The sequence below is a fragment of the Oncorhynchus clarkii genome, chromosome 26 (assembly GCF_045791955.1).
Source record: "Oncorhynchus clarkii lewisi isolate Uvic-CL-2024 chromosome 26, UVic_Ocla_1.0, whole genome shotgun sequence".
In the NCBI taxonomy this organism is placed as follows: Eukaryota; Metazoa; Chordata; class Actinopteri; order Salmoniformes; family Salmonidae; genus Oncorhynchus; species Oncorhynchus clarkii.
In genome coordinates this window covers 19968421-19996395 of record NC_092172.1, presented here as the reverse complement: position 1 = coordinate 19996395, position 27975 = coordinate 19968421, and the positions used below count along the sequence as shown (strand labels likewise).

Sequence of the window (27975 nt, the reverse complement as noted above, 5' to 3'; positions counted from 1 at the left end):
GAAGGACCAGACCGCTCCATTGCGATTGGTCAAAATGCGTGGAACGATAACAACAATAAGTGAAGCTTATGAAAATGAGGGCGTTCTATTAACTAAATGTACATTTCCTGTCCATAACACATATGTTCGAATTTTCGAACTAGTTTTCATTGAGATGGGAAGGCAGATAAAGCATTTTTATTTAAAAAATAAATAATCACTTGTGCATGTGAAAATACCGAATCATACTCTTTACTCCACGTGATTGATCTAGCCGAGGCTGTCACTTTTCTTTGGAGCCTACTTCACCGTGGGCTTTGAACCACCTGGCTCACCCCAAGGAGGCAGCCTGGTTCCAAAACGAACGCACACCTGCCCAAACTCCTGCCACCAGGGTAACCCGGGCCAGATAATTGAATCTCTTCATTCACTGGTCACATTTTCCACGATGATCAGGCAGAAACAATCTTTATATACAGTTTACTGTTGGTACACTGTTCAAAACAGCATTTAGTATGGGCACGGCCCATAGTAATATTTGCATTAGCCTCTGCCACAGGCCTGGAGCCAAGGGCTACATTGGCAAAGGCTGCCAGTGTCAGCTAAAACAACTCCTCACAACAGAATTCAATAATACATTATTCATGCTTAATGTCACATGACCTTACAATTCATGTTTATATCTGGATTTTCACTAACACATGGAACATTACACTTGCATGTTATCAAGAACATTATGCAGAGAAAAACATAACACAGCCAAACACGCATTATTTTAAAACAAATAATTTGTCAACATAAACATTTACACGCTCATGTGTCGAGAAGTATCATTGGTCAGCTCAAGGAATGTGCCATACTTTGAGGCGGGCTGCAAACCACCCCACAACAATACTGTTAAATAGATGACTTGATCAATGGGTAAATGCACAGTGTTCAACTAGATTTCCAAACATTTCAGTACACAATGTCAAATTAAGATATAGTTAATCAGCACATCATAATTAGCTCTCCTTGACATTACCCTCTTGACATTGTTTACATGACTGCCCAATAATTCTACTGTGAAAAAGTACTGCGTTAAAGTTCCCCTTAGGGAACATAACATAAAACCACATGTTCTCTTCTCAAGTGTTTCAGGCAAATCATTTTTGTGGTGTTCAAACAAATAATCAAAACCAATTTTAGTGTCCTTGTCCATCACGTAACACATTGTTTCACAACAGGGGGGTGAAATACCTTATGCCCCTAGGGAAGTAGTTTTGAAGAACTATGACCTAACCTCACTAGAAATACCTGGCTCTTGTTATCAATGCCAGTTAAGGCCTGTAGGTGAATGGTAGTTTTTGTTAAATTTATTTGTTAAGATGAATTTGGAATTTAACACCTACTTCAGGGTAGTTAAAGATATAGATTGTTAAGAGGTAAAGACAGTTATGTGACCCACATTGCAATTCATGCCTGCAACATGATGTCCATACAGTACTCTCACACAGTAACACACATACCGAACAACATTGGCTTAGTGTTTCTGTGGGCTATACAATGCAGCCAGTCTCAGAGTATAACACTTCATTACTGGATCATATAAAACTCTAGTATCTTGCTACCATCTTCCGTAGTCCACTGAACTGGAACAAAGTAACTTGAAAACATCCCCCACAAAAAAAGAGAGAGAGAGCAAGAGGGAAAGCTAGTCATGTTTGTGTCAGAAAAACGTCTTGATGGTCCTCAACATAAGAAAAAGTGCCATGGTCGCTCCTACAGGTGGTCAGTCACAGTGACAGATCGACAGGGTTAGATCGACAGGGTTAGATCGACAGGGCTACGTGTCTCTCGGATACGGCGGATCGTCGTGCTTGCGTTCGGTCATCCGGGCACATTTCGGGCAAGTTGTGGAATTGTCATAGAAACAGTCCCTAAAGAGAAACAGCACACAGGAAATATCCAAGTGTCAGCCAATCACTGATATTATAGATGAACACTACATATGTCTTATAAATGTGTCTGCCAGTGGAGGCTGGTGGGAGGCGCTATAGGAGGAATGGCTCAATGTAATGGCTGGAATGGAATAAGTGCAACAGAGTCGAACATGTGGTTTCCATATGTATGATGTGTTCCATTCATTACAATGGGCTCGTCTTCCTATAGCTCCTCCAATCAGCCTCCTCTGGTGTCCACTGACCTGTGGAAGACAGCAGAGCAGTCGTGGCACACTGAGGTGTGGCTGTCAAACGGGAACAGGATGTCTCCCTCCTTACACAGCTCACACATAAAGCCTTTGGCTTGGCACCGCTGGAGGGCAAAAGACAGGGCACAGGTCAGTATCACAGGTCTCTACAGCTCAGTAAAACATCTGCCTGCTCCATTGGTTCTCCCCAGAATGAGTCGGGTTCTTCCTCAACTTTGTGACAGACAAGTACTGTATACAACTCACGTCACAGTCCAGTTTGATGTGCTTGGCAAAGGTAGTGTGGATCTCTGTGAGAGAGCAGCTGAGTCTGCCACTAGAGATGTCAATCAAATCCTGCAGTGAGTACATGTCATTGTTCTCCACAAAGTGCTGGCGATCATGGAGCTAAGAGGAGAAGGGACATTCAAATAAAAATAAATATACATACATACATACATACATACATACATACATACATATATATATATAGAGAGAGAGAGAGAGAGACAGAGCTGAAACATTTCCATATCAATTAAATTAGGTTAACTGACCAACTGAATGTTAATTAACAGAATGTAATAACTAAAAGCATTGTGTGAAATTTGAGCCCCTTTCACTGTAAAAACAAACCCTTACTTGGGACAATATTTTCTAACACTTTTAAATGTATTTTTACATTTACATATGAACTAGAATAATCTCCTCTGGTGCTGTATGTATCATATACCATAACTGCTCACAACTAATCCTACATACGACTGTATGCATGTCAGAATGTACAGTAGCTGTATAACATCGAGGTCACCCATTAACTCACATAACTTGCATATTGACATTTGTGGCCTAGCATTACCAAGACCATTACCCCTACCTAAACTCAGCAACAAAAAAAAACTTCCCTTTTTCAGGACCCTGTCTTTCAAAGGTAATTTGTAAAAGTCCAAATAACTTCACAGATCTTCATTGTCAAAGGGTTTATACACTGTTTCCCATGCTTGTTCAATGAACCATAAACAATTAATGAACATGCACCTGTGGAACAGTCATTAGTGTCTTAACAGCTTACAGACGGTAGGCAATTTAAGGTCACAGTTCTGAAATCTTAGGACACTTAAGAGACCTTTCTACTGACTGAAAAACACTAAAGAAAGATGCCCAGGGTCCCTGTACATCTGCGTGAACGTGCCTTAGGCATGCTGCAAGGATGCATGAGGACTGCAGACGTGGCCAGGGTAATAAATTGCCATGTCGGTACTGTGAGACGCCTAAGACAGCATTACAGGGAGACAGGACGGACACCATCGCTGGACCAGACAGGACTGGCAAAAAGTGCGACCACTGACGAGTCGCGGTTTTATCTCACCAGGGGTGATGGTCGGATTCATGTTTATCTTCGAAGAAATGAGTGTTAAACCGAGGCCTGTACTCTGGAGCGGGATCGATTTGGAGGTGGAGGGTCGTCACGGTCTGGGGCGGTGTGTCACAGCATCATTGGACTGAGCTTGTTGTCATTGCAGGCAATCTCAATGCTGTGCGTTACAGGGAAGACATCCTCCTTCCTCATGTGGTACCCTTCCTGCAGGCTCATCCTGACATGACCCTCCAGCATGGCAATGCAACCAGCCATACTGCTCATTCTGTGAGTGATTTTCTGCAAAACAGGAATGTCAGTGTTCTGCCATGGCCAGCGAAGAGCCTGTATCTCAATCCCATTGAGCACATCTGGGACCTGTTGGATCGGAGGGTGAGGGCTAGGTCCGTTCCCCCCCAGAAATGTCTGGGAACTTGCAAGTGCCTTGGTGGAAGAGTGGGGTAACATCTCACAGCAAGAACTGGCAAATCTGGTGCAGTCCATGAGGAGGAGATGCACTGCAGTACTTAATGCAGCTGGTGACCACACCAGGTACTGGCTGTTACTTTTGATTTTGATCCCTCTTTGTTCAGGGACACATTTTTCCATTTCTGTTAGTCACATGTCTGTGGAACTTGTTCAGTTTATGTCTCAGTTTTTGAATCTCATGTTCATATAAATATTTACACGTTAATTAAGTTCGCTGAAAATAAACACCAGTTGACAGTGAGAGGACGTCTCTTTTTCTGTTGAGTTTATATGTACATATCTACTTCCATTTCCCCGTACCCTTGAACATCGACTCTGTAATCCACATTACACTGAACAAAAATCTAAAAACATAAAATGCTACAATTTCAAATGTTTTACTGAGTTAAAGTACATAAAGAAATCAGTTCATGGCTGTGCGAAAAACATTGGATATTGGCAGGAACTGGAACATGCTGTTGTACACGTCATACCAGAGCATCCCAAACAGGCTAAATGTCTGGTGAGTATGCAGGCCATGAAGAACTGGAAAATGTTGTCCATAGCTTATGCCTTCCCATACCATAACCCCACCAGCAAACCACTCACCCAATCGACGCCATACACACTGTCTGCAATCTGCCCGGTACAGTTGAAACCGGGATTCATCTGTGAAAAGCACACTTCTCCAGCATGCCAGTGGCTATCGAAGTCGGTTACGATGCCAAACTGCAATCAGGTCAAGAACCCGGTGAAGACGGCGAGCACACAGGTGAGCTTCCCTGAGATGGTTTCATGAGAGTTTGTGCAGAAATTCTTCGGTTGTGCAAACCCACAGTTTCATCAGTTGTCTGGATGGCTGGTCTCAGATGATTGCGCAGATGGAGGTCCAGGGCTGGCAAAGTTACATGTGGTCTGCAGTTGTGAGGCCAGTTGGACATATTCTCTAAAACGATGGCTTATTGTAGAGAAATTAACATTAAATTCTCTGGCAACAGCTCTGGGGTGACATTCCTGCTGTCAGCATGCCAACTGCACACTCCCTCAAAACTTGAGACATCTGTGGCATTGTGTTTTGTGACAAAACTGCACATTTTAAAGTGGCCTTTTATCATCACCAGCACAAGGTGCACCTGTGTAATAATCAGCTTCTTGATAATGCCACACCGGTCAGGTGGATGGATTAACTTGGCAAAAAAAAAATACTCACTAACACATTTGTGCAAAAGCATTTGAGAGAAATATGCTTTTTGTGCACATGGACAATTTCTGGGATCATGAAACATGGGAACACTTTACATGTTCCCTTTATGTTTTTGTTCAGTATTTATAGCCAATCTATAATTGCTCATCGTGCACTTATTCCTTGTGTTAATAGTTTTTTTTCTATTATTATAAACATGTACATTACCAGTCAAAAGTTTGGACACACCTACTTATTCAAGGGTTTTTCTTTATTTTTTCTACTTTGTAGAATAATAGTGAGGACATCAACACTATGAAATAACACATATGGAATCATGTAGTACCTAAAAAGGGTTAAAAAAAAATCTAAATATATTTAATATTTGAGATTCTTCAAATAGCCACCCTTTGCCTTGACAGCTTTGCACATTCTTGGCATTCTCTAAACCAGCTTCATGAGGTAGTCACCTGGAATGCATGTAACAAGGTAGGGGGTATACAGAAAACAGCCATATTTGGTAAAAAAAAACAAGTCTATATTATGGCAAGAACAGCTCAAATAAGCAAAGAGAAATGACAGTTCATTACTGAAGACATGAAGGGCAGTCAATACAGAACATTTCAAGAACTTTGAAAGTTTCTTCAAGTGCAGTCGCAAAACCCATCAAGCGCTATGATGAAACTGGCTCTCATGAGGACCGCCACAGGAATGGAAGACACTGAGGATAATTTCATTACCAGCCAAAATAAATGCTTCAGAGTTCAAGTAACGGACATATCTCAACATCAACTGTTCAGAGGAGACTGCGTGAATCAGGCCTTCATGGTCTAATTTCGACAAAGAAACCACTACTAAAGGACACTGAAAAGAAGAAGAGACTTGCTTGGGCCAAGAAACACAAGCAATGGAAATTAGACCGGTAAAAATGTGTACTTTGGTCTGATGAGTCCAAATTGGAGATTATTGGTCCTAACCGCCGTGTCTTTGTGAGACGTGGTGTGGGTGAACGAGCATGACTATCACAGCATTCTGCAGCGATACACCATCCCATCTGGTTTGGGCTCAGTGAGACGATCATTTGTTTTACAACAGGACAATGACTCTTCAGGCTGTGTAAGGACTGCTTGACCTATAATTAGAGTGATAGAGTGCTGCATCAGATGACCTGGCATCCACACCCCCCCCCCGACCTCAACCATATTGAGCTGGTTTTGGATGAGTCGGACCGCAGAGTGAAGGAAAAGCTGCAGACAAATGCTCAGCATATGTGGGAACTCCTTCAAGACTGTTGGATAAGCATTCCAGGTCAAGCTGGTTGAGAGAAAGCCAAGAGTGTGCAATGTTGTCATCAAGGCAAATGGTGGCTATTTGAACAATCTCAAAAACAAATAAATACATTTTATATAACACTTTGGTTACTACATGATTCCATATGTACTATTTCATAGTTTTGATGTCTTCACTATTATTCTACAATGTAGAAAATAGTAAAAATAAAGAAAAACCTTTGAATGAGTAGGTGTTCTAAAACTTTTGACTGGTAGTGTGTGTATATATATTTATTTATTTTTCTTTATTGTATTCTGCATTGTTGGGAAGGGCCCATAAGTAAGCATTTTACTTAGTCTACATCTGTTGTTTACGAAGCATGTGATCATTTAAACTTGATTTGATTCTTATATCAGTATGTTATTAATAAAAGGCCAGAGGGTGGCGCTGTTGCAGCCCATACTATCAGCCATGGCCTCAGCAAAAATTGGTTCCTCTGGGTTGTTTAAAAATAAATACTGCTGCAAGACCTTTATGCAAGGCACTGGACACAAATGCAATGCCCTTTATGATGTTGTGGGGGTGTTGGGATGATGTGTTGATATTGCGGGGATGTTGCTGACCTGCAGTAGCAGCCGTGCCTCCATGGCCTCCTTACAGGTGATGAAGTAGGGCTTCATCAGTAGGATGTCCTGACGGAGCTTCTGCAGGGAGGAACACATTCACACACAAGCCATCAGTCACACCCTGATTCCATAGGCCAATGTCAGACACAACATGTTCTTTGGGAAATCGCTTTTGAATGTGCACCCCACCCCATATTTCTAATTTCATGGAACTATTTTCTTATATATACCATAAGCAAGTGTTTTTCCTTCTCTGGCCCAACAATCTGCCCAATGACAGAAACAGCTGTCTACCTCCCTCAGTATTCTAATCCCTCACCACAAAACACACTGGCACAAATTGAACTGCTGACTGGTGAGAATCTCCTGAAAACAAAAGCCTGGTCTACTGTTTGATAGTACAGACAAGGAAGAGCTCCCAAAACAAGTTCTATAGCAAACCCAGACTTCATCCCAGTTTATATGGAGTGGAAATAGAGGGCAAAACAAAAACTGTACAAAAAGACAAAAACACATTTTATTGAATTTATGGCACAAAAATAATCCCTGTTGCTGATATGTCACCTACCCTGATCTCCACTAGTTCCTCCACAAAGTTGAAGAGCAGTGGGTTGATCTCCCTCAGTTTCAATACAGGCCGAGGTAACATCAGGGCCAGGTAACGCATGGAGGAACGACATACCTGACCAGAGAGCAGGGGACACTGTTAGAGATAGAACTGCACAGAATGCAACAGACATTAAGAAAACAGTGTTTTAATGTGTTCTGTCTCCATGTGATTCACTGTGATAGGGTTCTATGCTCTCAACATTATTATTCCTGGCTTCAGGCCTGGTTCTTCAGTGATTTTTATCCATTACACGGTCACCAAAGGAAACAGCGGTGCATTCTCTTACCAGCTGCTCATCATGTAATATAATGTAGAGTTTGTTGAAGTGCCTCGCTGTGTGAAAAACAGTGTGCTATTAGCATCTCTCTTTGGTACCTTGCGTGGCTCAAACTCCCAGTTGTGGATGACGCGTGCAGGGATGACAGCGGTGTCATTCCAGTGGCAGGTGCTGCAGTAGTACTGGCCCGTGTAGTCACACTGCCTGGCCTCGCTGGGCACGCCCCCTACAGGACAACACAGTGCAGCATGGGGCTCCGTGAGTGATTATAACGCCACGCCACACAACTCACTGATCATGCAACTCTCACAGTCACACACACAACTCACTGATCATGCAACTAACACTGTCACACAACAGAACAAATATTTTCCTAATCACAACATAATTAAATGCTTAATGAGATAGTCATTCTCAGCTATGCTGAGTTGTAGTAAATGCTCTAGCTAAATCTCTTTAGATCCCCACAGAGGAACACTAAGACTTATTGGGCTCCAGGTTTACCTTGTACAGTACAGTAGGTTTAGTCACAGTCTGTGAGAGGAGAAGAATGTCCACACAGCCCATTGACCCAGAGGTTAGGCATTGCTTTTAGAACTGTGATTGTGTTAAAACAACAAGGGTCCATAGACATCATGCTCATATATTTCAATTTGTGCTGACTGCTAATTGGCTATCAAGTCAGTCTCATAAAGGCTGAACACTCACTTAGTGACACAGGCGTGCGGCACTCGGCACAGCGGTAGTCCTGCCGGTCCAGCCCGATCTCTGGGCAGATGCTGAGCTCATACTCTGACTTGTGGCTGACCTTTGACCTCACACAGGGCTTGTTGATGAGGTTCAAGCACTTGCTATGGCAACGGTAGTAACAACCTGCGAGAGGAACAGGGAGACAGAGATTAGTCAACAGCTAACTACTGTTTTAAAATTCAATATATGACTTAAGATTTTGGAGAGAAAGTTGGCCATACAGTACACCAATTCATTCAATCTCTCTCTCCAACTCAATTAATTCATCAGGGCCAACGTCGACCAATAGAAGGCCTCAAGAGGGCAGTGTTGCCTAGCAACTGAGCGCTATTCAGTTTTGGTTGCTTAGCAATGCTCTCTCTTTTATATGTTTACCCAAATTCAGCCATACAGCTGCAACCGTTCAGTGTCCATGAGGTTTTACCACTGAGAACATTTTGGCTTAGTTTTAATGCACTCTTACCTGTGCAGGTGTACCAGGTCTGGATGAGGCCCCAGATGATAGTGCTGCACTTGTCACACGTCTGTTTCACACTCTTGCTCTTCTCCTTGGAGAAACGATGCTCCAACAGCACCCTCAGGTTTGGCTCATCCTCTTCAGGGTCCTGTTGAGTGACAAGGAGCAGAGCCAATCAGAACCCAGCACAAGAGCACAGCATTGTGTCAGAGGCCTACACTACAGTCTGTTATTAATCAACTGAACAAGTTCACTGCAGCACTTTCAACCCACTCATTCTCAGTGTGTGAATGACACCAAAACAACCCATATTTAAAACAATTCAGGCAATCCCAGCAGAATCCAGACACTTCATGAGCTATAAGGGGTGGTTTCACATGTTCTTTTTTAAGTTAGATGTGACACAACCACAGAGAGAGTCTGACATAAAATGAGGAAACAGGGACACGAAGACCAAAACAAGACTTACAGTGCCTTCAGAAGGTATTCATACCCCTTGACTTATTCCACATTTTGTTGTTACAGCCTGAATGAAAAATGTATTAAATTGATTTCTCCTCTCTCACCCATCTAAAGACAATACCCCATAATGAGAAAGTGAAAACATGCTTTTACAAAGTTTTGCAAATATTTTGAAAACCGAAATACAGAAATATCTCATTTACATAAGTATTCAGACCCCTGAGTCAATACATGTTAGAATGACCTTTTGCAGTGATGACAGCTGTGAGTCTTTTCAGGTAAGTCTAAGCACTTTGCAACCTGGATTGTACAATCTTTTTAAAATTCTTCAAGCTCTATAAAGTTGGTTGTTGATCATCGCTAGACAGCCATTTTCAAGTCTTGCCATAGTTTTGACTTAAATCAGCTTAAATCTAACTAGGCCACTCAGGAACATTCAATGTCATCTTGGTAAGATAATCCAGTGTATATTTAGCCTTGTGCGTTAGGTTATTATCCAGCTGAAAGGTGAATTTGTCTCCCAGTCTGTTGGAAAGCAGACTGAACAAGGTTTTCCTCTAGGATATTGCCTGTGCTTAGCTCTATAGCGTTTATTTTTATCCTGAATAAAACTCACTAGTCCTTGCCGATGACAAGCATACCCATAACATGATGCAGCCACCACCATGATTGAAAATATATAGATGGGTATTCAGTGATGTGTTTGCCCCAAACATAACACTTTGTATTCTGGACATGAAGTCAATTTCTTAGCCACATCTTTTGCAGTTTTACTTTAGTGCCTTACTGCAAACAGGATGCATGTTTTGGAATATTCTTATTCTGTACAGGCATCCTTCTTTTCACTCTGGCATTTAGGTTTGTACTGTAGAGTAGCTACAATGTTGTTGATCCATCTTCAGTTTACTCCTATCACAGCCTTTAAACTCTGTAACTGTTTTAAAGTCACCATTGGCCTAATGGTGAAATCCCTGAGCGGTCTCCTTCCTCCTCGGCAACAGAGTTAGGAAGGGCACCTGTATCATTGTAGTGACTGAGTGTATTGAAATGCCATCCAAAGTGTAATTAATAAGTTTACCATGCTCAAAGGGATATTTCAATGTCTTTTTTTAATTATTTTTTTTTACCAATATGTGCCCTTCTTTGCAAGGCATTGGAAAACCTCCCTGGTCTTTGTGGTTGAATCGGTGTTTGAAATTCATTGCTCGACTGAGGAGGGACCTTACAGTTAATTGTGAGTGTGGGGTACAGAGATAAGGTAGTCATTTAAAACAATTATGTTAAACACGATTATTGCACACTATTATTGAGTCCATGCAACTTGTGACTTGTTAAGAAAATGTTTACTCCTGAACTTATTTAGGCTTGCCATAACAAAGGGGTTGAATACTTATGGACTCAAGACATTTCAGCTTTTCATTTTTAATTCATTTGTAAACATTTCTAAAAACATAATTCCACTGACATTATTGGGTATTGTGTGTAGTAGGCCAGTGACACAACATCTCAATTTAATACATTTAAAATTTAGGCTGTAAAACAACAAAATGTGGAAAAAGTCAAGGGGTGTGACCACTTTCTGAAGGCACTGTATGTTACACACTAATATTGTATTGACATTTCAAGAGGTAGTGAATGATTTGTGAATGGTTTTCATGCATACACAGTTCACAAGTGCTCTGAAAACAGTTTTTATTTTTTTATTTTTTTTTAAGTTGGTCGACTCTTCTACGTAAATACAACTACCTTCTTGCCATCTACCTCCCATGACTAATTTCTTACCCCCTTAACTCATGGTCTCTTGGTAGTTCAATACTTCCCTCCAGCCTCCCCTCTGGTCTTACCTTGAGCTCCTGTAGTTTGAGGCGTAGGTGGATCAGTTTGACCACAGTGTCCTTCTGTCTCTCTGAATGCTCAGGCAGCTCCAGGATTAATCTCTTACACTCCTCTATGGCCATCTTTAGCTGCTCAATGTCCAACGCTACAAACGAGCCCTACACGGGGACATCCATCATAATTTGCAAATAAATTAATAAAAAAATCAGAGAATGTGATTTTCTGGATTTTTTTTTCTCATTTTGTCGGTCATAGTTGAAGTGTACTTATGATGAAAATTACAGGCCTCTCATCTTTTTAAGTGGGAGAACTTGCACAATTGGTGGCTGACTAAATACTTTTTTGCCCCACTGTAAGTCCATGCATGGGCAAACACGGGCACATACTGATTGCCATTTAAACTGCACATAGACAAATGTATCCATCACAGTCGTGTTTTCAATATGAATTACTTTTCATGCAACCACACCGACTGGTCAGTGGTTCACCAACATCCAAAATGGCCGTATAAGGATTGTCCTTACGACAGGTCGAGAGAAGTGGTCCTCTGCCAGTCCCAGGTCCATGGCTCGGTCCAAAGTCTGGCTTCGGCTCTCAGAGGAGAAGAGCTCAGGTCTCAGCTCTGAGGAAAGACAGACAAGAAGTACTGTAAGCATTGTTCTCTCTCTCTCTCACACACACACACACACACACACACACAGACACAACCTTTTACAGAACACACATTTGTCTAAAAGGAGTTTCACCCTCTGAGTGGATAAAGCAGTCACAAGATACTGTTTTTATACAAATACGTGCTCTGTTTAAAACCAGAGGGAAACAGGGAAGGACTACTGCCTTTGAAGTGCTAAAGGTTGCTAGGTAACAGACTTAAGGCTATACAGCCTCAAGATTAACAGGAAGATATGGTTAACCTAACAGTCCCACTGTACGGATGTGGGCCAGACATTAGTTTACGCTCCCACAATTTCCACCTCACCTATTGGATTTAACAAAGGCTATCGTCCCTGATTTGCAATAATCGTATTCTTCTTCGTAAAATTATTTGGGACACGTTTATGCTACTTCATTAAAGGGTTTGACAACAAAGAATTTAGAATTATAGTACAAAGGCAAGTCATGGCAGATAGGAGCTTTATTCTCTGACACCAACTCAAATGTGGATTTCTGTATTATCAGCCTAATCACACAGATCAAAGCATTCTGACAATATGATAAAGAAAGTTCTCCTTGGTTTAGCTCGGCTCCCAATTTCAGCACCAGAGCATACACAGTTCAGCTCTTCAGGCATTAAATCAAAGGGAGTGCTGGTAGCTTGGCGGCATGTAAACGGATCAAATATTTAAAGCCTTAGAGGAACCAGAGAGAGGCTTTAAGCCATTTTGTGAGGTTTTGTGCCAGGGTACACAGTACAAGATATTGGCTGAGGGCTAGCCTCTTTGAAACTCTAAGCTTCTACATCTCCAAAGACCACTTCCTGATAAAAAGCTGCTTCCCAAAGCTTTTACTTTTGGCTGTAACAGACGCCTCAACACAGTAAGAAACCGATCAATTAGGCCTAAAGATCCAGAGGGACAAGATTCCCCTCCTATCATCATAAAATAAATATATATATATATATATATATATATATATATATATAATGAAAATACAGAGATGCTACATGACATTTGCAATTGCATCAACAGTTAGCCTGGACCACAAACAGATGTCTACCCTCGGCAAGAAGCATTTTGGGTGTCTAACAATTGACTAGTTCATCAGATAGACCTAAAGCCAGAACATATAATTTCAAACAAACAACATTCAGCAGGTAGTCTCAAGTTAGCCTGTATCAAGTAAACCCATAGCTAATCTCCCTATCTAGGCCTGCATATTGTTTGTACCTGCATACACCTCAGATGACATCATGGTAGCGAGAGACAAGATATCCTGAGTCGCTGGCTGCCAGAGAGAGCTGGAGAGGCAGACAGATGCAGCTGAAGCCTAGGCAGTGTTCTAGTGAACTGAGCTAAGTGTAGGCATATGATTACAGGAATCGTTCTGAACCACAGTACTACCTAATGCTCCTGTCTCAGTTCCTCTCATTACTTTTGGCCCACAACTACAGATCCAGGGTCAGTTGGTGTTGTTGAAGAGCTCATAATGGTTAGGGCGCTGTTGCAAGATTGGTACTAAATCAGATATTAAGCAACAGAGATGGAAAAAACAGCAGCCTTCTTCCTCTTTCAGTCTATGCTGTTGTTCAGCTGTAGTCAGTCAGTCACATCATTTCAAAATGTATCGATTGTTCCATCTCTTGCAGACTATAGTTCTGCAAACAATGCTTGCTCTGGTACAGGTTGCAGCTCTAATCTTGCAGATGCAGCCTGGCTGCACAGACAACATGAACTGACTTCACACCAGGCTACTGCACTACTGCTGCAGTGTCATCAAGTTGTCGGCCCATCCATTCTCCAGGCCTTTGCTGAGATGAGCAAAACACACAGAATCTGCCTCTGCATTCTCTTCTCATCACATGGCAATCACATTCAGCACTGGTGTTAATTCATTTCACATGTATACTGGGACCCATCAATGAACTAAGCTACTATCCAACGCGCCAGTCAAACTCACCATCTTGAGGGGGGGTTTTACCCCCTGGGGGTCCGCCCTCCTCCTCCTCCCCCCGGTCAAAGGGGTTGAGGCGGGCTTGGCGAAAAGAAGCAGGTCTCTCATGATATTCCATCTCACAGGCTACATCTGTGGAAGACACACAACACATGGTCAGTCATGAACCAGAAGGACGAGAGACACACGGACTAGGCTACGTTCCACCAAGCCAAGCCTCAAGAGCCAAGCCTCACTTGACACTCCCTCAAGGACAAAGTGGATATTTTATATCCAGTCAATATGGCTGTATTGACATTTATTGCTTTGGTATTTGATAATGTGAGTGTTGATCTTCCCTGTTTTATAGACAAAGGTGAGCTACCATAAGCATGAGGATATGGGTACAGAGAATTGGTACTCAGGCATTGTTGATATGCCATGTTATGATGTCTTGTAGGGATCAGATATTGACACATGTAATATGCATTATCACAGACACATAACCATAGCAGTCATCAGAGCTGCAGGATCAGCTCAGATGAGCACCCGCACTGTCTGAAAACAAGCAAGACTCCCATTAAAAGTAATAGTTTAGAGGGTTGTCACGGTTTTTGCTTTGACTTATAGCCTAAACATGTCCACAAATACTAGTTTATAATTTTACATGCATTTTAGAAGCTATTTTATCAGAGGTGGAACCAAGTCACTATTATTCGAGTCACAAGCAAGTGTCAAGTCACAAGATGAGCCTCAAGTCGAGTCCCAAGTAGAACGGTTCAAGACTCGAGTCAAGTACAAGTCATGCATTCTAAGAGCAAGTCAATTCCAGTCACAATTTTAAGTCAAGTCTCAAGTTTTTTTTATTTTTATTAAAAACTATACATGCAACACCTTGTTCAACTACAAATCTTTATTTATTGGGTCTACCAGACATACTTTTGGATTATTTTGTCTACAGCACATTTTGATTATGTAATTGTAAAATAGGGACCTTGCAGCAGTCATAAGGACATCAGCAGAAGACACTCAACATGCTCAGAGTGTAGACCTATTTACACCTTGGTGATCCAATGGTGAAAGCGCCATATCATACAAAATATACAAATTAGATTTACCTAATATACACCGGCAATAGCCTCTGCATCAGGCTTAACATGTCCTACCTGAACAGACACAGGTAGAGGGCAAGACTGTACAGCCTCCCCCTGAGAAAGCAAATCGAATCTAACAGGAGCTCAAACAGGTAGAAGACCTACCTTATATAAGCACTTGGCAAGACCATACAATTAGCAATTACAACCAATACACTGGTTCTAAAATGTAAAAGGAACATTTCCACGTCCGTCTTAAATCAGACTTAATGATTATTCATGATATTTCAACACCATGCATTCATGGAACAATCACTTGTTCACGCACAGCAAACATGACAGACATAAGACACAGATACACGGAACTCGGACATAATCAGGGAATTACGGACAAAGGAAACCATATATTTAATTAAATAAACATTACTTCTACCTCAAGTCTTACGAACGTTCATATGCACTATACACATCGCGCGATGCGTATAGTGCACATGAATGTTTGGCTAAATGAAATGGTATCGATCGTATGTTTATCAAACCAGAAACAGAAATGTCTACGTGTTGCAATAAACGGTATGGGGATAGAATTATGAAACTTTAGCAATTATTTTAGTATTCGATGGAATATATATTTACCTAATATGGCCTATGCATTTCAACGTGTGAAAGCAACAGCAAACGCTTCAACAACAGGAAAACGTGATGGGTATAATTTGTGAAAACGTTCCAACAGTAATCTGTAACAAAAACTTCGTAAAGTACAAGGTTGCCAACAAACGCATACAAAGTAGCATGATCAATTCACCTAGCTAACTAGCTTCCGAATAGGCATCAACTCACCACGTAACTTATTCTTAATGTTTGTCCATAGACTACCAGAAATACATTTTTCGGAATAAAACGCGGTGAGTGAAAAACTTAATGAAATAGCCCAGTCCCTACCCGGTATTTTATTCTGCCGCTATACAACATTGTACGCGTTGTTTGTTGGCAACCTTGTTATTTACGAAGTTGTTGGAACGTTCCACAAATTATACCCACCCGGAAAAAAACGTTCTTCACTGGCAGGCGTTTGGAGAGCGCAAGTGAAAATCCGCGCAGGAGGCTATGGTGCGTCTTCGCCACAATAATACATTTTAACAACAAATTCCAAATGCCAGCTTCATAAGTAAATTACCAATTTCAAGCAATTGTTACATACCAAAACACCAGTAGACCTATGATAATAATTGTTGCCCCATTGCTGGTAAGTTTACAAAGTAAAGCGTTAATATTCTTGATCACCACATTTTTTTGGAGCTGCATATTTATTTATTATGGCAATCGTCTCTTCCTACAATTAGACGTTTGCGCTGCACTCGATCGTATAGTTGCACAGCAAATCATCAATCGCTTCGCTAGCTCACCCGACCTGTGATGATTGACAGTTTGCTAGTCCAAACAGAGTGCCGCGTGTGCGTTTCACTAGCCAATCTGTTGCAGGTTTTTTGCAAGGGCGATGCTGGCTGCTTGTGGAAGTCAATCCACGTATACTCTGTGCCACAAAATGAGTGACAAAACATTATAAAACCTGGCCAGATAATTTTAATTCATGAATCTCAGGTCAAAGTCGAGTCATTTTCTTTTCTACCAAGTCATCAAATTTGTTACTTGAGTCAAGACTCGAGTCAAAGTCATGTGACTGAGTCCACGACTTTGTTTTATACAGAAAATTCGTATACAAGTCGTATGACAATATTTTAGTTTGACAATAATTCTATTAAACCATTTTTGATATCACATGCCTTACTTTTATTTTTTTGCATAACTAAAATCAGGAGTATGCCTCTGTCGTTTATTCAATTTAGACTGTCTTGGATATCTCCCTGACCAATATGGCTGCCATATCACTACATTCTGGAACTTCAAGGGTTTCTGACATTAGCCATCTATCTAGTAATTTAATAGTATTTCAACTAGCTAGGTAGCTAACGTTACCTACAAAACGAAAGGGTAGCACGTAAGAATGTTCCGAGTTTTAAAACATTGGAAGACTTGCATAAGCCAGGCAGCCAGCAACTTTAAACGGCAATGTTATCAACAATGTTAGCTATGAAAACTAAAATCACTGTAAATATTAATAGCTAGCTAGCTAGCTAGCAAAACTGTAGTTAGCTTAGCTAGCTAGACTACTTGCTAGCTAACATTCCCTAGACAGGTATACTTACCCCATTGTCGACCTCCAAACAACAATATTTCATCCGTATATATGATTGGCGTTGGACACTTTAAACGCCGTGCATTCAGTTTTATTCGCAAATATATCCTGTATCCTTCTTGGGTTCTCTGTCATCAGCATCACACAGAATGATTCCAATGTTTTCTCTGGATGTGTCAGCGCAGGAATACTGCTCTGCAGCGATACCTCGCGGGCAGTTTATGTAACAGCAACCATGACTGGTGTTTTGCAGGCAGTATTGGTATGCACTTGATGCATGCGTGCATGATAAAACATTCACAAATCAACCTGTATAACGTGGCATTTTGTTTCTTGTATCACTAGCTCTGGCTTAACTCCTCAAAAAAATGAGCTACACAAATCTGAATTGCATTTGGTGAATATTGCTTTGGGACATTGCTTTTTCAGTCATTATCTGCTTGTTTTAAACCAACAGGGGCATCGTCAGCTCATGAATGCCAGAGCAAGAAAGGAAAAGATAAATCTTGCTTTTGTGTTGGTGGTCATTATAGAGCCATTCCTCAAGTAGCTCTTCTCATCGCTCCTCTATGTGTTAATAGAACTAGATATGGCCTTTACTTTGCTAACAGTGTCAAATACTTTTCCTCTACCATTTATTTTGATTTATTTCACCTTTCACCGTTCTCATTTACAATTGCGACCTGGCCAAGATAAAGCAAAGCAGTTCGACACATACAACAACACAGAGTTATACATGGAGTAAAACAAACATACAGTCAATAATACAGTAGAAAAATAAGGCTATATACAATGTGAGCAAATTAGGTGAGATAAGGGAGTTAAAGGCAAAAAAATGCCATGGTGGCGAAGTAAATACAATATGGCGAGTAAAACACTGGAATGGTAGATTTGCAGTGGAAGAATGTGCAAGGTAGAGATATAAATAATGGGGTGCAAAGGAGCAAAATAAATAAATAAATACAGTAGAGGGAGAGGTAGTTGTTTGGGCTAAATTATAGATGGGCTATGTACAGGTGCAGTAATCTGTGAGCTGCTCCTCCTAGTGAGGGAGATAAGTGTTTCCAGTTTCAGAGATTTTTGTAGTTCGTTCCAGTCATTGGCAGCAGAGAACTGGAAGGAGAGGCGGCCAAAGGAAGAATTGGTTTTGGGGGTGACCAGAGAGATATACCTGCTGGAACTTGTGCTACTGGTGGGTGCTTTTTTCAGTAAGACCGGGTGGAAAAATGGCTACCTGTTGTCTTTTGCTCGAGAAATACACAAAGAGCCATCAGGTGGACACTGACGCAATGTTGTTGTACACGCTCATTTTTCAAAACAAAAGCCTGAAACTATGTCTTGTGATACTAGACACATTAAGGAAGCCATAGAAAAAGGAATCTCGTTGATATCCCATTCACTGCTCAATAGGAAAGCATAGGAAGGGACTCTTATTTAGAAACCGCTGCGTTCTGATTGGATTTTTCTCATTCTTTTGCCTGCAATATCAGTTCTGTTATACTCACAGACAATATCTTTACAGTTTTGGAAACTTTAGAGTGTTTTCTATCCTAAGCTGTCAATTATATGCAAATTCTATTTTCTGGTCCTGAAAAATAGCCCGTTTACTTTGGGAACGTTATTGACCCCTGTCTTTCAAAGGTCATTTGTAAAAATCAAAATAACTTCACAGATCTTCATTGTAAAGGGTTTAAACACTGTTTCCCATGCTTCTTCAATGAACCATAAACAATTAATGAATATGCACCTGTGGCACGGTCGTTAAGACACTAACAGCTTACAGACGGTAGGCAATTAAGGTCACAGTTATGAAAACTTAGGACACTAAAGAGGCCTTTCTACTGACTCTGAAAAACATTCAAAGAAAGATGCCCAGCGTCCCTGCTCATCTGCGGAAACCTTCCTTAGTCATGCTGCAAGGAGGCATGAGGACTGCAGATGTGGCCAGGGCAATAAATTGCAATGTCCGTACTGTGAGACGCCTAAGACAGCGCTACAGGGAGACAGGACGGACAGCTGTTTGTTCTCGCAGTGCAGACCACGTGTAACAACACCTGCAGAGGATCGGTACATCTGAACATCACACCTGCGGGACAGGTACAGGATGGCAACAACAACTGCCCAAGTTACACCAGGAACGCACAATCCCTCCATCAGTGCTCAGACTGTCCGCAATAGGCTGAGAGAGGCTGGACTGATGGCTTGTAGGCCTGTTGTAAGGCAGGTCCTCACCAGAAATCACCTGCAACAACATCGCTTATGGGCACAAACCCACTGTCGCTGGACTAGACAGGACTGGCAAAAAGTGCTCTTCACTGACGAGTTGTGGTTTTATCTCACCAGGGGTGATGGTCGGATTCGTGTTTATCGTCGAAGGAATGAGCGTTACACCGAGGCCTGTACTCTGGAGCGGGATTGATTTGGAGGTGGAGGGTCCGTCATGGTCTGGGGCGGTGAGTCACAGCATCATCGGACTGAGCTTGTTGTCATTGTAGGCAATCTCAATGCTGTGTGCTTTACAGGGAAGACATCCTCCTCCCTCATGTGGTACCCTTCCTGAGACCTGTAGGATCGGAGGGTGAGGGCCATTCCACCCAGAAATGTCCAGGAACTTGCAGGTGCTTTGGTGGAAGAGTGGGGTAACATCTCACAGCAAGAACGGGCAAATCTGGTGCAGTCCATGAGGAGATGCACTGCAGTACTTAATGGTGGCCACACCAGATACTGTTACTTTTGACCCCCCCTTTGTTCAGGGACACATTGTTCCATTTCTGTTAGTCACATTTTTTAAAATGGTATTTTACCTTTTATTTAACTAGGCAAATCAGTTAAGAACAAATTCTTATTTTCAATGATGGCCTAGGAACAGTTGGTTAACTGCCTGGTTCAGGGGCAAAACTACAGATTTTTACCTTGTCAGCTCAGGAAATTGATCTTGCAACCTTTCGATTAATAGTCCAACACTCTAACCACTAGGCTACCTGCAGCCCCATGTCTGTGGAACTTGTTCAGTTTGTGTCGCAGTTGTTGAATCTGATGTTCATACAAATATTTACACAAGTTCTCTGAAAATAAACGCAGTTGACAGTGAGAGAACGTTTCTTTTTTTGCTGAGTTTATTTACTGCATGAGGAAGCTGGAGGTGGCAGGCCTCCTGTGTTATGTGGGGATGCATCTTTGAGATTAGAGAGGCTATGACAGGGTCTGTGTGTTCTGTGACACTGTATAAAGAGCTGCTCTGTTCAGGGCCCCTTGCCACAGGCTCTAAGTGTTGAGGCATCGCCAGCATGTGATCCACCCAGCCGACTGGCCCCATACATTGTAGAAGAGAGAGCACAAACAGCCTCCATCTCGCTCTAACCAGCGAGCTAGTCACTGCTCTTCCTGTTTCTTCAAGAAGTGCAGGTGTTCTCTTGAGATTGTTGATTCATTTTTGAATGTGTAAAATTTGCAGCACTCTCCACATTTCACCTGTTGCTCCTTGTCCTGCAAATCAATTGGCTCTAACCGTATGCACTAGAGCTCCTGCCCCCTTTTAGAACAGGGGTAAGCAACCGGGTTTTGATCCAACAAGGCACCACACCTGACCAACTAAACTAATTGATCAGTTCAGTGATTGCCTAAATTCAACTCACCTGGTCTTCCAGGTCAGTTAAATGCAAAACATGAAGTGCCTGCACATTCCAGGACCGCCTAGCTATTTTAGACCATGCAGATAAGTATGTAATTAGCCTGCTGAAGGCCTTCCATCTTGTAGATCAGCGGCGTCAAACTCATTCCATTAGGGCCTAGCCCTAGTGTCTGCTGTTTTTTCCTTTTAATTACGACCTAGACAACCAGGTGAGGGGAGTTCCTTACTAGTCAGTGATGTTAAGTCAGACACGCAACCCCTCACATGTTGTAGATCATCCATCTTAGCTCCTCACAGCATGTTCTATCCAGACTCAACCTATGCTGCCCAAGGTGTGCCTCAACCTCCAGGGGACCGAGATCCAGTATTTTTATCCAGCATCTAGGTCACCTCCACATGGGACAGTCATGCAGTGGAGTCCAAGTTCAACAAGGCTCTGCTTTATCCTATTTTTCTAGAAGAAAGACCCCTAGTCATTGTACTGTAATACACTGTTCCTGTTTCCACTAAAAACAACCTCAGAAACACTGAACACAGTGTAGCAAAACAAGATGGTGTATAATATTATTCTTGTTTAATATCCCCAAACAAGTCAGAAAAAGCTAATTACAAAGTAGGCTTGAACATGTTTATTATAAGAAAGTAAGGGCTATTCGTCATCCATTTCACACACTTTATTTCACCCATTCAACTTAGTGGTCTGTCTGGGAGGTTTTTATCAACAGGATAAATCAACAGGAGGCCATGAGTTGGTCAGAGGGCTAAGGGAAGTGGGGCTAACAGTTAGCAAAGACAGTGAGAGCAGGGGGGGTATAGGGAGGGAGGGTTATACAGTACAGTGTACATGAGGCAGATAATAACCCTGCTACACACCGACAAAGCGCTGTCGGCTGGGTTTACACAAGCTTGGCTCTTCTTCCAAGGTGTTCACGGAGCCTGGCTCTCTGACTCTTCCTCGTCGTCTTCATACATCTCTCCCTCCTCCTCGGTGGTGGCGTCCTGGTACTGCTGGTACTCTGACACCAGGTCGTTCATGTTGCTCTCTGCCTCGGTGAACTCCATCTCGTCCATGCCCTCTCCGGTGTACCAGTGCAGGAACGCCTTGCGGCGAAACATGGCGGTGAACTGCTCGGAGATGCGCTTGAACAGCTCTTGGATGGCCGTGTTGTTCCCGATGAAGGTGGCGGACATCTTGAGACCGCGGGGCGGGATGTTACAGACGGCCACTTTGACGTTGTTGGGGATCCATTCGACGAAGTAGCTGCTGTTCTTACTCTGGATGGCCAACATCTGTTCGTCCACCTCCTTCATGGACATCTGACCACGGAACACCATGGCCACGGTCAGGTAGCGTCCGTGACGCGGGTCGCAAGCGGCCATCATGTTCTTGGCGTCAAACAACTGCTGGGTGAGCTCAGGCACAGACAGTGCATTGTAGCACGCACTGCCACGCGCCGTGAGGGGGGCGAAGCCAGGCATGAAGAAGTGCAGACGGGGGAAGGGCACCATGTTGACAGCCAGTTTGCGGAGGTCAGCATTGAGCTGGCCGGGGAAGCGGAAGGAGGTAGTAACACCACTCATGGTGGCCGACACCAGGTGGTTGAGGTCTCCGTAGGTGGGCGTGGGGAGCTTGAGCGTGCGGAAGCAGATGTCATAAAGCGCCTCATTGTCAATGCAGTAGGTTTCGTCTGTGTTCTCCAGCAGCTGATGGATGGACAGGGTGGCATTGTAGGGCTCCACCACTGTGTCTGATACTTTAGGGGAGGGCACCACGCTGAAGGTGTTCATGATGCGGTCAGGGTATTCTTCCCGGATCTTGCTGATGAGCAGGGTCCCCATGCCAGAGCCTGTGCCCCCTCCGAGGGAGTGGGTGAGCTGGAAGCCCTGGAGACAGTCACAGTTCTCACATTCCTTCCTGACTACGTCTAGTACTGAGTCCACCAGCTCTGCTCCCTCTGTGTAGTGGCCCTTGGCCCAGTTGTTACCAGCTCCACTCTGACCTATAGGGCAACAACACACTTCAAGCTAGAGCTTCAGCAGTTATCAACGCTGCATTTGTACAGGAGCTACACATTTACATCGTTTTAATGACATTTGGGAGCATTTACTGTAAGTAAATAAAATGTCTTTAACGGAAATATTACAGACTATTTATGTTGTTAATGGCAGAAGAGACTGTAAATGGCAGATTGACTGTTATTGCCAATACACTCTTCCAATGCAATCACTAAGCACTGCAGCCATATTTAACCCACGTTGGACAGATACTGACCGAAGATGAAATTGTCTGGTCTGAAGAGTTGTCCGTAGGTCCCAGAGCGAACACTGTCCATAGTTCCTGGCTCCAGGTCTACTAGGATGGCCCTGGGGACGTACTTAGAGGCTGGGGAGAGACAGCAGATGAGGTTACCTGCCCTAATAAATACTACTGTATATCACAGTCAAGTTCAGTACAATAGGATTAAAGTGGATATTCTCAAGGCTAGATAAACCCCAAAGAGTGAGAGAGTGTTCAACTGAAACAGGTCATCACAAGTATTTGAGCAACAGGGCTTTTAGTGTTGTGTTGTTTCTGGGCTTGTGTAGATGTGTATTTAGTTCCAGTATCAGACTCACATGAGGCCTCATTGTAGTAGACACTGATCCTCTCCAGCTGCAGTGGGGAGTCGCCCTCATAGTTCCCTGTAGGGCTGATGCCATGTTCATCACTGATCACCTCCCAGAACTGCACAACACAAAGACACAAACATTACCAGTAACACATAGTTCTATACAAGCAAAGTGGATGGAAACTTCTCAACAGATTTCTAGTCGGGACCATATTGAACTATCACTTGGGTACTTGGAGGTGAAATTAGTGGGGAGCTCTAGTAAAAACTGTTAGAGGAGTGTGGGCCAATGTAAGTTGGGATAGTGGGCATCTAGGCTTTGTCTGTCATCCATCATGGGTTCTGCTTCATTGATCCATGACCCCATTTAAGCCAACAGTTAGTCCAGCTGTCTCCACCCTCCCCCAGGCCCTTGGGCCGCTAGACTCATACGGAGGTAGAGGCCCTCTCAGAGGGGACAGACTCCATCTGGAGAGGCTCTCTCTGCCTCAACACACACACACACACACAAAGTGTGTTGCTAGGTAAAGAGACAAAAGAGGGCACTGCCTAATGAAGTCCCCTTGATCACTTCAAATATGTATACGGTCACTGAGTGTATAGGCCAGTGTGTGTGTGTGTGTGTGTGTATATATCAGACAGAGAGAGACAGAGCCCTATGAAAGTCTAAAATAGAACACAGACAGCACTATCAAGGGCAAACACAGGACACGTAGTTGGAAGGAGGATACCAAGTGGCCATATCAAGTCACAGATTAGATATTGTCCATTTTACAGTTTCTCATTACTATGCAATAGAAGGTCCATATGTGCAAAGTGTGGTTCTCCTTTAATTAGCAAAAAACACCATCTGGGCATTCACTAAAAGCAGACAAAAACACCAAAAAGATACTGTACACAATAACAATGGTCACTCAAAAGCCCCATAGTGATCCCATATTGGTATCAGTGTGTTAATCCCATATTTGTGTCACTCAACAGCCAGACAGATGAAGTGACATGGCCAAGATAAAGCCAAGATAAAGCAAAGCAATGAGACACAAACAACAACACAGAGCTACACATGTAATAAACAAACGTAATGTCAACAACACAATAGAAAAGTCTATATACAGTGTGTGCAAATAAGGTAAGATTAGGGAGGTAAGGCAATAAGTAGACAATAAATAACAATATGGGGTTGAGGTAGTTGGATGGGCTATTTACAGATAGGCTATGTACAGGTGCAATGATCTGTGAGCTGCTCTGACAGCTGATGTTTAAAGTTAGTGAGGGAGATATGAGTCATCAGCCAGTGATTTTTGCAATTTGTTCCAGTCATTGGCAGCAGAGAACTGGAAGGAAAGGCAGCCAAAGGAGGAATAGACTTTGGGGGTGACCAGTGAAATATACCTGCTGGAGCACGTGCTACGGGTGGGTGCTGCTATGGTGACCAGTGAGCTGAGATAAGGCGGGGCTTTACCTAGCAAAGACTTAAAGATGATAAGCAATGATTTATAGATTAATCCCATATGGTGTCAGTGTGTTGACAAAAACAACCTTTCCTCTATCCCTCTGTACAGACTGCTGTGACCAAGGGCACCACACCCAGTATGAAGACCATCTTATGTCTGAGCTCTGACAATGGTGTCCCTCTTCCTCTCTCCAAGTGCTGTACTCCCTCCTTTCCCTCCCTCCCTTTCTCTCCTCTGCAGAAGATACTCCTTAGTTCTCTAATGATCTATCCTGTCCCAAACAGACGTCCCCTGCCATCTAAATCAGTAACTAGGAGTTCCTCTTGTTCCTTAATTATGGCTCTGTAACTCAATCTGGCAATATCTCTTCTAGGGGACAAACAAAGAAACAGAAAATAAATCCAAAAGGGAGAGACAGAGATTAAAGGGAAACCGCTAGACTGCGATAGAGAAATACAGAGTTAGATGACTAAAGAGTCTGTAGGGAATTTCTGCTCTCTCATTCTTAGTTACTATCGCTACACTGGCAAAAGTGTAGAATTCTTCCATTGTCATCGGACTTCATCCTGTACTGCATTAGCAATGGCAGATGTGTGGTGCTAGTAGACATACTGCCATATCATAGTTGAGCATCAGAATGAGCTCACCATTGCAGTATATCAGACAACAAAAAGTCCCACTCCCAACACACCCCCCCCATCTCTCTGGGTCTCTCTTTGTTGGGAGTAACCTGAGCATTAGGAACAAGTAATTTTCCCAACAACTGCCCCATTAGAGAAACGGTGGTCAGAATCAGCAAAAGAGCCGAGTCACTAGTGAAATACTCCAGAGGGGAGTGAAGAAAAGTGGACACATGCCACGTTCACTTGTTCAGCTGTGGTCAAACAAGTATGTTTCAGCTGATGCTGTAGTTGTACATTTGTTTTTTTTTGTAATGATGATTATGGTGATGAGGCTGATTACGATGATGAGGTTACGTAGCTGTCCGAAATCCCTACAGAGCCTGCTGAGGCTCAGAAAAGGCTGCCTTAAATGTTCTGAATAATAAATGTCCCATCAGTCTGAGGAGACAGTAATCATTGGCCCCCCTATGTCTTTCACTCTGAAATGATTTCCATGTATGATCCACCATGTTGAACAAATCCATGATAAATCGTCTCCAGCTCCAGTAGAGACTCACAGATCATAGTGAACCAATGTAGGCTATCCCCAGATGGTCAAAACACAACAAAAGGGGAGAAGACCTGTAGACCGGTTTAGTTTTAGATGGTCACATACAGCCAGCCAATCAGGTAATGTAAGTGCAAGTGAAGCCATCCAAAACAGAGCAGCAACAAAATAAAAAGCTGTCTACTGTTGGCTAAAAAAAGGGGTCACAGTCACGCACTGTAAAATCTGCATTACAGCTTTAGACAGAAAACCTTTCAGCATTTAGGCAATATCCTTCCTGAAGACTCACTGTCTAATAAACCATCAAAACGGAGAGCAACCCAAACCACTAGTCAGTGCGATTGTAAGCTATTTGTAGTGGTAACTTATGTCCAGGTATCATCAATTGATCCTCCATTAATACAACTTTGATGTACTGATCAGTCAAATAGGTCACATGTCTATCTATATAGGCTATCAACTACTACATCTACTGGAAGCTGCTTTGAGAAAGAGAGCTATACTTGTCATTGTGACATTGGCCTGTAAATTGTGTTCGGGCCCTAAGTGGAGTGTTTGCGCAGCTGGACAAGCTCCAACAGTCCGAGCCTTTGTCTGCCCCCCCCCCCGCAGTCCACCCAAGGGCGTGGTGGTTTTCAACAGTGTCTCACCACGCCTTTCTGTGCATGATACACTCGCAGTTTACAAAAGATGGTGGATCTCTGTCCGTTAACCATTAAAACAAATGGTCACAGTTCCGGTCTGGTTAAGGTGTGGGCTCTCCCGGTTTACTCTATTGACCGTGTATGAACCAGAAAAAAGGAGAGTGTGAAATGCGCCTCTTCCTTTTCCGTCTCAGAGTTTACGCATCTCTTTCGCAATCTGCGACACAGGCGGGGATTCTAAACTATTCAACTAAACTAACGTTACCGAGTAAACCTGCCGCCCCACAACTTCGGTGTAACAAAAAATATACGTATGCATTACATTAAAAAAAGATTACACAACAAGGCTTAAAATGGCACAATAGCACTTGCTTAAAAATATTTAAAATAATCATATTTTGTTAATACCTTGGCTCCGATCTGGTTGCCACACTGGCCGGCTTGAAGGTGAACGATTTCCCTCATCCTGTCCTCTGTGTGTTATGTACGTCTTCTTGCGGATGTGGGAGAGTTGGAGAGGGCGCTGGTCCCAGTCGCACACGGAAGCAAAGGGAGTGTTATGTGCTGAGTGGAGGTTTTATCTTGCGCAGGTCTGCTGTGTGGCGAAACGGGTACTCTGTTCCTTCCACCAATTGCTGACGTAATCTATGTTCTGGAGAGAGACGGTCGCTGACCAATGGCAGACACCTGCGGCAGTGCATCCCAGTGCGAGTCAGGGGAAAACTAACGGGACGTGGCTGACTTGCAGACCGATATTTCATCAAATTTGGTAAAGGTAAAAACCTCTTAAAGTTGTAAGTAACAAGAACAATTCCCAGGACATAGACATATGTTGGCAGAACGCTTAAATTCTTGTTAATCTAACTGCACTGTCCAATTTACAGTAGCTATTACAGTGAAATAATACCATGCTATTGTTTGAGGAGAGTGCACAGTTATGAACTTGAAAAGGTATTAATAAACCAATTAGGCACATTTGAACAGAAATGCAATGGTTCATTGGGTCAGTCCAACACTTTGCACATACACTGCTGCCATCTAGTGTCCAAAATCTAAATTCTCGCCTGGGCTGGAATAAGACATTAAGGCCTTTCACTTGCATTTCAAAGATGGTACCAAAAAAAATATGGTTGTTTTTTTCTT

The 27975-nt window shown here is 42.7% G+C and overlaps 2 protein-coding genes across 4 annotated transcripts; both read right to left on the bottom strand.

Annotated features, from left to right (window-relative positions):
* Window positions 1–161: 161 nt before the first annotated feature.
* Window positions 162–17521, bottom strand: LOC139384308 (differentially expressed in FDCP 8 homolog). 3 transcript variants are annotated; one of them, XM_071128987.1, is made up of 12 exons: window positions 17335–17521; window positions 14061–14186; window positions 11969–12066; window positions 11453–11602; window positions 9153–9294; window positions 8648–8812; window positions 8038–8165; window positions 7621–7734; window positions 7050–7130; window positions 2417–2557; window positions 2165–2274; window positions 162–1898 (listed from the first exon to the last, which is right to left on the bottom strand). In XM_071128987.1, exons 2-12 carry the CDS (start codon window positions 14170–14172, stop codon window positions 1805–1807), a joined length of 1335 nt encoding a protein of 444 aa, XP_070985088.1. In that variant the 5' UTR covers window positions 14173–14186; window positions 17335–17521; the 3' UTR covers window positions 162–1804. The 3 variants fall into 3 exon arrangements, with proteins under 3 accessions (XP_070985088.1, XP_070985090.1, XP_070985089.1); XM_071128989.1 differs by having other exon boundaries at window positions 11897–12066; window positions 17335–17516; XM_071128988.1 differs by lacking the exons at window positions 14061–14186; window positions 17335–17521 and adding an exon at window positions 13331–13436.
* Window positions 17522–21569: 4048 nt separating this feature from the next.
* Window positions 21570–27529, bottom strand: LOC139384791 (tubulin beta-3 chain). Its single transcript, XM_071129672.1, has 4 exons — window positions 27241–27529; window positions 23572–23680; window positions 23228–23338; window positions 21570–22955 (listed from the first exon to the last, which is right to left on the bottom strand). The coding sequence occupies exons 1-4, from the start codon at window positions 27295–27297 to the stop codon at window positions 21883–21885; spliced, it is 1350 nt and encodes a 449-aa protein (XP_070985773.1). The 5' UTR covers window positions 27298–27529; the 3' UTR covers window positions 21570–21882.
* Window positions 27530–27975: the final 446 nt, after the last annotated feature.

Coding starts and splice junctions, on each gene's coding strand:
- LOC139384308 (XM_071128987.1), bottom strand. CDS start 14,172: ATGGAATATCATGAGAGACCTGCTTCTTTTCGCCAAGCCCGCCTCAAC. Junction 9,295..11,452: donor TCAAACTACAGGAGCTCAAG/GTAAGACCAGAG, acceptor GTCACTCAACAG/GACCCTGAAGAGGATGAGCC. Junction 8,166..8,647: donor CCGCACGCCTGTGTCACTAA/GTGAGTGTTCAG, acceptor GTTGTCCTGTAG/GGGGCGTGCCCAGCGAGGCC.
- LOC139384791 (XM_071129672.1), bottom strand. CDS start 27,297: ATGAGGGAAATCGTTCACCTTCAAGCCGGCCAGTGTGGCAACCAGATC. Junction 23,681..27,240: donor GCAACCAGATCGGAGCCAAG/GTATTAACAAAA, acceptor TGTGTTGTGCAG/TTCTGGGAGGTGATCAGTGA. Junction 23,339..23,571: donor CTACTACAATGAGGCCTCAT/GTGAGTCTGATA, acceptor GTCTCTCCCCAG/CCTCTAAGTACGTCCCCAGG.